Source organism: Condylura cristata, unplaced genomic scaffold, assembly GCF_000260355.1.
Source record: "Condylura cristata isolate star-nosed mole 26May11 unplaced genomic scaffold, ConCri1.0 scaffold00012, whole genome shotgun sequence".
Taxonomy (NCBI): domain Eukaryota; kingdom Metazoa; phylum Chordata; class Mammalia; order Eulipotyphla; family Talpidae; genus Condylura; species Condylura cristata.
Window position 1 is genome coordinate 21,036,453 of NW_004567113.1, and position 10,833 is coordinate 21,047,285.

Genomic DNA, 10,833 nt, shown 5'->3' on the forward strand with positions numbered 1-10,833 from the left:
CTGTATCTAACAAAAGAAACTTTCCCCCAAAAGTCTGTCAGCCAGCTTTATCTAACTCTGCCTTGTGCAGAATCAAGATCCCTGGCAACCTCAAATAAGAACACTGATTGGACAAAATGTGCCAGATACTTCTTAGGGCAGTTTTTTAACAAGTCACAGTGGACAGCATTTTCTCTTTTCTGCTACTAGTTGGTACCTAGTAATGCACCAATGTTTAAATGTTTTTTTTTCTCCATCATTTCAACAGGTAGGTAAACAGAAGGGGGGAGAGCTATCCATGTTAGCATTTGAAGCAGGAGCAGCTTATGGAGTCAAGAGTTGATCTCAATGTAAAGGGGGAGGTAAATAGGTCTGACAAAAGAGGGAGTCTTTTCTGGGAAATAAAAATTAAGATGAAAATGATAACACCAGATTTCATAGATTTCTTAACAGTCAGATAGGAAATCCTGACCTTTTCTTGATAGGAAGGTATTATCAGCTTTCACTGCAGGTGAAAAATATGAGTAGATAATAGGAAAAGTTACTGATTTGGAAGAAAATGAAGAAGAGGGATTAGTTCTAATGACTTTCCTAGTGATCTATGTCTGAAATGCTAAAGATGCGATTACGATACTGCTGGTGAGAAGAATCCAAGCCCTTTCACAGGAAAAAACATTTTACTTCCCTGTATTTTTTAGATTTCACCAAGGCCTATAAACCAGTCAGCTACTACAAGTGCCAGTTAAAGATATAACATCATAAATCAAAGTTCATTGCCTTAGCAATAAATAATTTGAATTTCCTTACTTACTGAGGTGCAGTTTTCACCCATTTAGTTCAATAATTTGTTTTAGTGTAAGTACACAATTGTACCTCACACCATTTTCCAAGCTCAGACACTTACCCAAATGGGAAAATGGCACAATTTCTAGCGTATTCTTTTCAAAAGAAAGCATATTAAAATTCAAAAACTGGTTGTTCTTCAGTTCAAACTGGCTATTTAATAGACAAAAAATACAGAGCCAACAAAACTATCATTACTTACCTTCACAAACTTCAGCAATGCTAAGCTCTTTATTGGTTACCAAAGTATGTCTTTCATAAAATATCTCATTTAAACTATAATTCTGAGGTAGAGATTATTATTACTCTGTCAGATCTGAAACCACTCTCACTCTAAGCTATAAATTATCCAAGGGAATATATCTGTAAGAGTTGGAGTCACAACTCTAATTCTTACTTCCTGAATTACAAATCCTTTCACATTTTGCCCCTCTTTCCTCGGAGAAAGGGCAAGCTTTCACCCATTTACACATATTTGTGCATTTTAAGTTAGGGGGATTCTTTTTAATCTTTTCCCAGTGTCTTCTAGATACAGATAGTAACACATTTTAAAGAAGCAAGAATCATTTGCTTACCTGGTCCTTTTCTGGTTTATCAGAAATATCATTCAGGCTAGAGGAAGTCAAATTTCTATGGGTCATGGCTGGGCTACCTGGGAAAATAAAGAGATTCTGAATTACAATTTTTTTCAAAAATATAAAGACCTTGGTTTTATGTTTCATAAACACCAGTAGACGATGATGAAAATGGTGATGACGCTTTAACTACATTAGGATTTTTTTAAAGAGCTTTCCAGAATCCAGCTTGGATCATAAGCACAGATAAATAAAAAATCTGGTAAATCCCAAATATGTTTTAAAGTCTTACGGCCTGCCTCTATTCTAACATTAAACTTTGAAAGAAAAACCTACAATAATCAGCATAAAAATAAATGTATTCCTGGATTGATTACAGTCCTCAATACACACCCTAATCTACCTGGTGCTCTTTCCTTTTCCGATAGCCTGCAGAGAAGCAGAGCCGGCCTCAGGACACTGGGCTGGATGTCCGCTCCCCCAGATCTCTATGGGCCTGGCTCTAGCACCTTTCTGATCAGACAAAAAAAGCTTATCAAGAATATTTCTCATTTCTGGGTTTCTGATCCAGAATCCCCATTCTTTGCTTCAAAGTTGTGCTGTCAAGGTTCCCTTACTTCCTATATTCCCATTTTCTAACAATACACTCCAATAAGCATATCCCTTCTGCCTTTTCACATCTCTCCTATACATGTCAAGGGATGAATTTCACACGACTATCACAAGGGAAACAAGTTCTTTGGCAGGTGCTGTAGGCAATACCCAATGGCTTCAGACACCATTATACAAAAACACTGCAAGGGCTGTCTAGAAGAGTAGTGGGCCATTTTCAAGTAGATAATGCTAATCAACAAAATGCTGAACTTTCATTCTTCAATTGGACCTGAAATTTCTAGGCTTATTAAGCAAAAGAGTAACTTTTCAAGGCCACGGTATTTGCCCCAACCCCAGCAGGGTGCTGAGTAATGCATTCATCATTAATCCTCCATGATCTGACTCAGGCTGGTCTCCACACTGAGGGGACAAGGGTTGAAAAACAAGCCCTGAAGTTCAAACAGAGCTCCCCATTTACTTCCAATTCTTTAGACCACACACTTTAATACCTTTGGGTCAAAACTTCAACATATAATTTTACAAAAGACTAAAATTCACTCTTAATAAGTTAATGTCTCTATAGCAGTAGTGCTTTAAATAATATAAATGTTTCTAGCTACTACATCAGAAAAATTATAATTTTCTTGAGCTGGTAAAACAGGTTATTTTCCACTCGGCTGCATTTCATTGAGTAAGCATGGCCTAAATCTCTTAAACCCTTTTACCTGTTAGGACGTTTTATTCTAGGAAAATTTGAGCACAGAGCGTTTTTTCAAAGGAGAGTAAAATGTGAAAACTGCTTTATGAGCAAAATCAAAGGAACAAATTTGAAGGCCACATATTCTTCCTTTGAACTGCATACCAAGTTTCTTGTGCGCACTCAATACAAAAGACGCCAGGTACAAACACAAATGCCCCCAAATAAAGTTGTGCCTGAAACTAATAGAAAATGATGAGTAGGTGTAATTTTTTACTTTGCATTAAGAAAGAAAACCAGTAATTTGGACTAACTAGGTAAAAATTTTACCTGAATAAGAAATCTGAATTATATAAACCTAAGACAATGGAGCCTTCATGATCCTAATCAAAAATTAAAACAACTTACATAAATGACTATTTTTTAAATATCAAATGAACTGTATAAAAGAGTAGTTCTGCAATAATTTGGGGGAAGTTTTTCATTAATTTAAATTTCCTGGGTAATATCTTCAATTCACTTATTTGCATTAGACACATTTTACAAAATAGAGCAAAAGGAAATTTCAGCCCAAGCATTAACCTAACTGCTGTAAAATCTGAACTGGTAGGAGACAAATAAGATTTTTATTGTATTTGTAATCTTGATTAATGTCACAAATTTTCTAAGAAGCTTCATATACTATCTCATCATTTCTATCATTTCTAAAAGGCAGTAACAGTATGACTATCTGTATTTATAGAAAAAGACACAGTTCCTGGAAGAAAGGCACAGGTCCACATGCAGGAACTGGGACAACGGGAGGAAGTAATATTAGAAAACTAGCATATTTACTATCTTTCCTATCCCTATCTGAATCTCATTAATAAAAATAATTAATCTGAACAGTTTTGATGAGATTTAAATTTGCAACACACTGGAAGAGTACAAATGTCAACACTTCTAGGAAGCCCTAAATGAGATAATTAGTTTCCCTTCCTGGCACATATATCCCCATCACCCCTACTAGCTCATCACCCCTCCGGCTCAATACCCTGAACCAGAAACAACAGCTTCCCATGTCTTCAATCAGTGGGTCCCAGACCAACAGCATCAGCATCACCTAGGTACCTGTGAGAAACAAATTCCTCATAGCCCAGTCCCACTTTATCAAGATAATGGGTAATAGGTCCAGCAATGGGTTTCCAAAGCACAAGTTTGAGAGCTACTGCTCTAAACAAGCCAGTCATCTCACAAGGGGTGTGTCCTAGCAGAAATCTGAGTTGAAGAATTACCTAGCTGAAGTAGCCAGCAGGGAAGTGCAGATAACTTTGCCCTTCTCCAAGTTCCATACTTGGCTTTTCCTCTAAATCCTCACCTACACAATAAAATAAATAACTTCATTTTGGAAATTCACTCTTTAACTTTTTCAGGAGCATATCATCCAAACCAAAGAAGACAAGGACAGGAACCAAAAGAGATTACAAACCAGATTGTATCTGCAATCAAAAATGTGTGTGTGTGGCATTTTGGCAAACTCAAGAAGCTGTTACACAACAGATCCCTCAACAACATTCTATTGTGGATATTTTGCAACTGACATTCAATAAGATACACTATCAGAATAAATCAGTGCTTTCTATTTAGAGTGTTGGCCTATATTGTAAACTCATTATATTGCATTTCTGAATGAGTAGGGGTGGTAAAGGAAAATTTCACCTAGTACCTAAATGTTAAAACACAGAATAACTCATGTGTGCTATTTTATGCTGGTGGTGATGTTTACTTTAGGTTATCATCAGCAGGCTCTCTGCTTCTAAAATCCAGACCATACCAATGTCTTGGAAGGGGTTTGGCTCCAAAAAAAAAATCACATCTTTAAACTCGATTTTTGTAAAAAGAAGAACCTGCCTTCAGTGCATAATCAATATAATTAATTTCCATATCACTGTATTCTGGCCAAAAGAAAAAGAACGCTTTGCAGAATCACATTTTCAAGCAGTTTCACACAATCAAAAATAATTTCATTTTCAAAGTACCCACTTGGCAGGTACATACTGTCTTCTATAAAAATTAATTGCTTTCAGTACTGTTAGAAAATCATTGGTATTCGTTAGCACACATGTAGCATTTCACAAAGCCCTTTGCAACTGTATCTATTAAGAACAATAAAAGGGCATGAGGAGAATGCACAGCATATGAACTGGATCCTGTTTAAATGTACAGATGTTATGTAAAAGTGCATGTAATGCAATGACACACACGTCTCCTAGAAAGGAGGAGACCTCAGGAACAAGCTTAAAAAAAGAATCATATGGCCTATAAAATAAACTGGGTTTTTAATTCTTAATAGTAATTAAATAATATTTTAACATGGTAAATAACTAAGATGAGTACACACAACAGTCATGTAAGTGTATCTGATCATCAAAGTCAGAAAACTCAGAGGAGTGGATCTGATTGGTACTACTTTGGACCACAAAACTAAGATAAATGAAATTTCTGAATAAAACATGGGAATGTGTTCTGTACTCCATGGCTTACTGAAACTCTTATTTTTCCTGTTTTGTTGACATAATGAAATCACTAGAAAATATCTATATCCAAGGTTAATGGACAACCAGTCTTTTTCAGTGTCAGGAGCTTTAACTTACATTATCTTACTTTATTCTCATATCAGCACTATGAGGTTATATGTAACCTCTTTTATATATAAACAAAATGAACTTTAAGGAGGTCGGTTAAGTTCATGGACACACAACAAATCTGAATCTCTTAATCCTAATACCACTGCCACAGAAAAGAAACATCCCTATGATATTGACATAAATAAGTGCATAGTATCATTTCTAATAAAGAGAAAAGTCAATGCATGACCACGAAGAACATATTCCTTCCCAGCTGTGTACCGTATAAGATAAAGTATTGCTAAGGTTGAAGTCCTCATTTCTGTTTTTATTTTCATAAAGACAAAAGGAAAAACTATGGGACTCAACTACTCTGCTTGTCATTGTGATTAAGGAATAGCCCTGAAGGGAAGGAAGCAGAGTTCTCCAACAAAGAAAGAAGGATGCTAAAGGAAATAGCAATGCAGTCATAAAAGCAATATTGCCCAGTGCCTCTGAATGTCCTAATTCATAGTCATAAAGTTCCACAATGAACATACAGCCAATTCTTCATTATTGCCCTATTGGCCTCCCACATTTCAAGTTACTTCAACGGCAATTCCAGTCACCAAAACGAGCATTTTAATGGGGAAAGGAGACTAAATCAATTGGGATACCTGCAATGAGTTTGACTAAGAAAGTTTAGACAAAATAGCTAGAAGGTAAGTTTGGATTTTGTCAGACCAGTTTCCTAATCCTCCATGGCACAGACTATCAATAATCAACAGAATATGACCATCAAAAACAATGTTAAGTATGTCATTGAGCACCCCAATCTACTCACTCCCCACTACCAAATAAAATACAGAAATATTTGAAATGTAAATACTAAGAAAAGGGAAGTTTGAAATAACAAAGACAAAATCAATTTGGATATTTTGCTTATTTCATTTTCAGTTGCCTCATTTTGTTTAGAGAATTTTTTTGTCTATGATTTAATATAATGTAATTCCAGGAGCCCAGAACCAATGTGTCTGGTTTATCTCATTCATAGTTAGAGCTTTAGTGTGTGGCACAGTGTCACTTAAGTATTGGTAAATGGATACATGAATAATAGCAACTGGATATCAATGGACTTACTATTACAAGCACTACTGCTCAAAGTCCATTTCCTATGGGCAGAGATACTTCAAGAGCCTTTGGACTTGGAAAACTTAGAATAAACAAAGGAGAAGTTTGTAGCTAACCCAGAACTAACAGAAAGAAAAGAGAGGCCAAACCAGCTAAAAGCCTGTCTGTCCATAGAGGGAACAGAGATAAATAATAAAGGGAAGAAAGAACCAACCCTGCAACTAAAGTAAGAGGTATGAAAGAGAAAAAAAGGGAGGATCTCAGGACTTGAGTGAAAAGAAAGGAGAGCTTTGGACAGTGAGCACTATAGGAGAGTTAAAATAACTCCAATTGTCCTTAAATTAAAACAAATTTGAAGTGAAGATATCAAAGAAATCCAGATACATATCAAAGCATGTGAATAAAGTTCCAGCCAAATGCTGAGAATGGAGAAGATGTCTTTACAGAGAAAGGTAGACATGTTCAAAGGCAAAAGCAGAGTCCTCACAAGCACAACTCTTTCTTTTGAAAGATCATTCTCCTCCCTTTTGAGACCTCTGCCATCCATAGGTCATTTAGTAATGTGTCCAACTTCAACTCCCTTAGGCCTGTTCTTGCTTGTTTTTGTTTTTTTTTTTCTATTTTCTGATTATTCTGTGGGTTTTCCCCAAGATCAAATGTTAAGTTTTGTCTCTTCTATTTCTTTTTAAGCCTCAGTAAGCAAAAGCAAAATGTTCTACTCATGGAGATTCCCACCTACTAGTATTGTAATAGATACTTAATTTACATTATGATAAAAAATAGTTTAATTTTTTAAGCACTTAATTTCTTTCTCTCTGTACATGCATGCACACATATATGCACAGAGAAACATTCAAAAAAAGTCTCTACTCAACTGAGGAAACATTCAGATACAAAGACTAGAAAACTTAGTATACAGGGACATCCCCATATAGTACTTGAAGGTATAAGTGGTATGTGTTAATTATATATATTGATTGGTGAGTCTATAATAGTTTTCTCTGTGTGCCACAAAATGAACAAAAATGAAAAGTTCTTCTAACCCAAGAATTAAGTAGAATTATGCAAAATAACTGTGGTCTTCTCCACAAAAAGATGAAAGAAAAGAGCAATACCTTCAGCAAGTCCACACCAGTACGTGGGAAAGGCTTATCAATGATAATTAAGCTACAAAAAATCATGACAGTAGTAAATGAACATCCCACTGCCTCCATCCCAAATGGGTATTGACCCAAAGTGATTTTACTAAATGTTCCTAAACCATGTTAAAAAAGAATTTCAGTAGGTTTGCACAATCATGTCTTTCCAAGCACAGATACTAGTCTCTGATTTCATCAGTTTGGCCTACTCTCTTGGATCTAAGTATAGAAAGCAGATACAAGATATGGGGGAGGGGGGGCGGCGGGCGGATCGTCTATTCAGATAACATGAGGAATTGAATTGATGAAGTGTGTACATTTAAAATAATTTTAGAAGGCTACCAACCAATGAGTGTATGACTCAGAATATGAATTAACTCCCTCTCCATTCCTTGACACTTTAAAAATGTTATATTATTTTTTAATTCTAAAAATATAGTTTAAAGGTACCCCAACTAAAAGAACTGGTAGAACCAACAGAGGCAATGAACTTTATGGAAAGAAGAGCAAGAGAATTAGAAACAGATACAATTTACACTACATAAATATTACATGTAATATGTGGGTGGAAAGACCTGCTGAGAAAGAGAAGACCTTCCCTGCAAAACTCTGAAGGAATTCTATACTGAAGCTGCCTTAGTTAAAATGCAAGCTGAAGAGGATGAGTTCCTGGAAAGTCAAACACCATCAGAGAGCTCGCACCCAGCAACCAAGCTTTTCCACCACAAGGTTTTTGCTAACAGGGTATTCAGTAAATTACTGGGGGTGTCTGTACAGATGCATTAGTGCAGGTGTTTGTATGACAAAACAAAGTCTTCTAAGTCCTAGAATTTAGACTACCACTCAAAAGATAACCTTTCTACTCACTCTAAAGCAAGTCTGAAATACAACTGGGAATCATACTGGGAATCATTATAAATTTAAGAGAGAAGCCGAAAGCTAAAACAGCTATATAATGATGATAACAATACTTCATAAGAAAAAATACAATTTATACACAACAAAATAAAATGTCTCATTTTTTACAGAAAAAAAATTGAGAAGATACTTGTATCTATAAAATACAGACATGTTTTGAAAAAGCAGAAAAAAGAAAATATTTTAGTTTTAACATACAAATACTATATGACTGTATCACAAAAATCAGTATGAGTTGGAAAATAAAAACAAGAAATTACTCCAGAAAGTAAGGGAAGAAGGGGTCATGAAGTCAAATATGAGAGGGGAAAAAAAATAATCAGAAGTACAGAGGAAACCACTATCTGCCTCAGGAGTGCTGCTAAGCCAGTACAAAGAAACTCAAAGATAAAAGGGTATTAAAGGTAATATCTCAGAGCTAACAGACATGTTTCTTCATATTACAAGGGTCTCGGGGGGGGGGGAGGGGAATGAATCATATGCAAAAAAGCAGCAGGGTTGGGGGGAGGTTGGGGGGTGGGGGAAGGCAGCCCTGCTTGTATATAAGTCATTGTGAAATTTCACAAAATCAAGAATAAAGAGATGATCCCAAAAGTCTATCTAGAAAATAAATAAGAATTAGACTTTGGAGGTCTCTTAAGCAATACAGAATGTATACTCTTTAATACAAAGTTCCCCAAAATGAGATTTAATAATCTGAATGAATAAACTAAGAAAAAAGAGGTGTCTGATCTCCAATTCAAGAGAGCAATGAAATTAAATGTCAGTAGGTCAGCGCATGGCAGGTCTATGGCCAGTGGTCTCATACACAGCAGTGAGAAAAGCCAGCAAGGGGATGGATATGCAAGAAGGAAATAGGTTTACTAGTATCTGTGAGCCACTGAAAGAGTTTGGGAACACAGTAGCAACAGAAAATTTTAAAAATGCCATTTAAAAGTGCAGGTTAAAAAAGGTTATACAAAGTAGAAAATGAAATTATAACTCTCTATATGGTTTTACACTATATTCATACAGTCATAATAGGATAGCTATTTATGGAATTGTAGCTTGACAATGAACTAGCCCTAAAAATACAGAGTGTGTTTGTAGATAGGAAGCAAGAATGTAAATCTAAATACTATTGACAATAAATAATAGAATTTCTAGTGCCAGAGAACAAAAGTGAAAGTGGGTAGGAGAGAAAAGCACATGAAGTTAGGAAGTTCCCTTTTCTCACAAGGTGAGAGATCACAAGGTCCTGTCAATGTTTGCTACAAAAATAAATTAAATCATGTTTCTTATTTAAAATTAAAAAATGCAGCTAACTGGTACAACCACTATGGAGAGCCTTGTAGAGGTTTCTGAAACTGCTAAAAATGGAGCAATGCTCCAAAAAATGCTCCAGCAATTCCAAAAACATTAATTCAAGAAGACCCCTGCACCCCTATGTTTATTGCTGCTCTATTTACAATAGGGAAGATGTGGAATCAAACCAAATGCCCAAAAATAGATGACTGAGTCAAAAAGATATGAGGCATAGATACAATGGAATATTACTCAGCAATAAAAAATGATAAACTCATGCCATTTACAGCAACAAGAATGGAGCTAGAAAGGATCATGCTTAGTGAAATAAGCCAGACAGAAAAAAAAATACCAGATGGTTGAGATGGTTTCACTCATAGCAGGAATGTAAGGGATCAGGGAGAAAAAAAAAACCTATCTATCTATCTATCTATCTATAGGGGTATATACTATATAATAGGGATTTATAACATATAATAGGGATATACATATTTTATATAAATATATATAGTAATTGTAATTAAGTAAAAATGAACATCAACTAACTATAAATCAGAGACATTCTACAGGGGAGCAGAGGGGAACAGAATCAAAACTGGAGTAGAAAGAGCACACGGGACTATGGTGATGACACATGGGTGAAGTGGTGGAAGGAAGTCCATAGGGATTAAAACTGAGATAAAAAAAAAATGTACAACGTGATGAAAAAAATGTACAATGAAGAATGGGTGTGTGTGTGCATATATATATACACACACATATATATGTATGTATGTGTATGTGTGTATAAATATATATATAATAAAAATACAATTAATGATGGAACTAATTATAATGCTACATGTATTCAGAAGAAAAGGTGTTTGCACAAAATATTTTTTTACCAAATAAAATATTTATCTAAGATACATAAATCAGAAATAGTAAACTTATTTTAAAGCATTCTAAAGTTTTAAAAAAACTAAGAAAAAATTAAAAACAAATTAGAGTTAAAAATGGTTGTTATAGGCCCTCCCTGGTGGCGCAGCGGGTTAAAGCACTGCACTGAGAAGCTAAAGCCACTTCCGCATGAGTTCGATTCCTGCTGC

At 35.3% G+C, this 10,833-nt stretch overlaps 1 protein-coding gene across 3 annotated transcripts in view; it reads right to left on the bottom strand.

The window, feature by feature from the left end:
* SLC4A4 (solute carrier family 4 (sodium bicarbonate cotransporter), member 4) overlaps nt 1-10,833 on the bottom strand; it is a 291,594-nt gene that overhangs the window by 151,213 nt on the left and 129,548 nt on the right. For all 3 annotated transcript variants that reach the window (XM_004681227.2, XM_004681226.2, XM_012724181.1), the window contains one exon: nt 1,398-1,474. In XM_004681227.2, the coding sequence (XP_004681284.1) occupies nt 1,398-1,474 (77 nt within the window). The remainder of the gene's footprint in view (nt 1-1,397; nt 1,475-10,833) is intronic.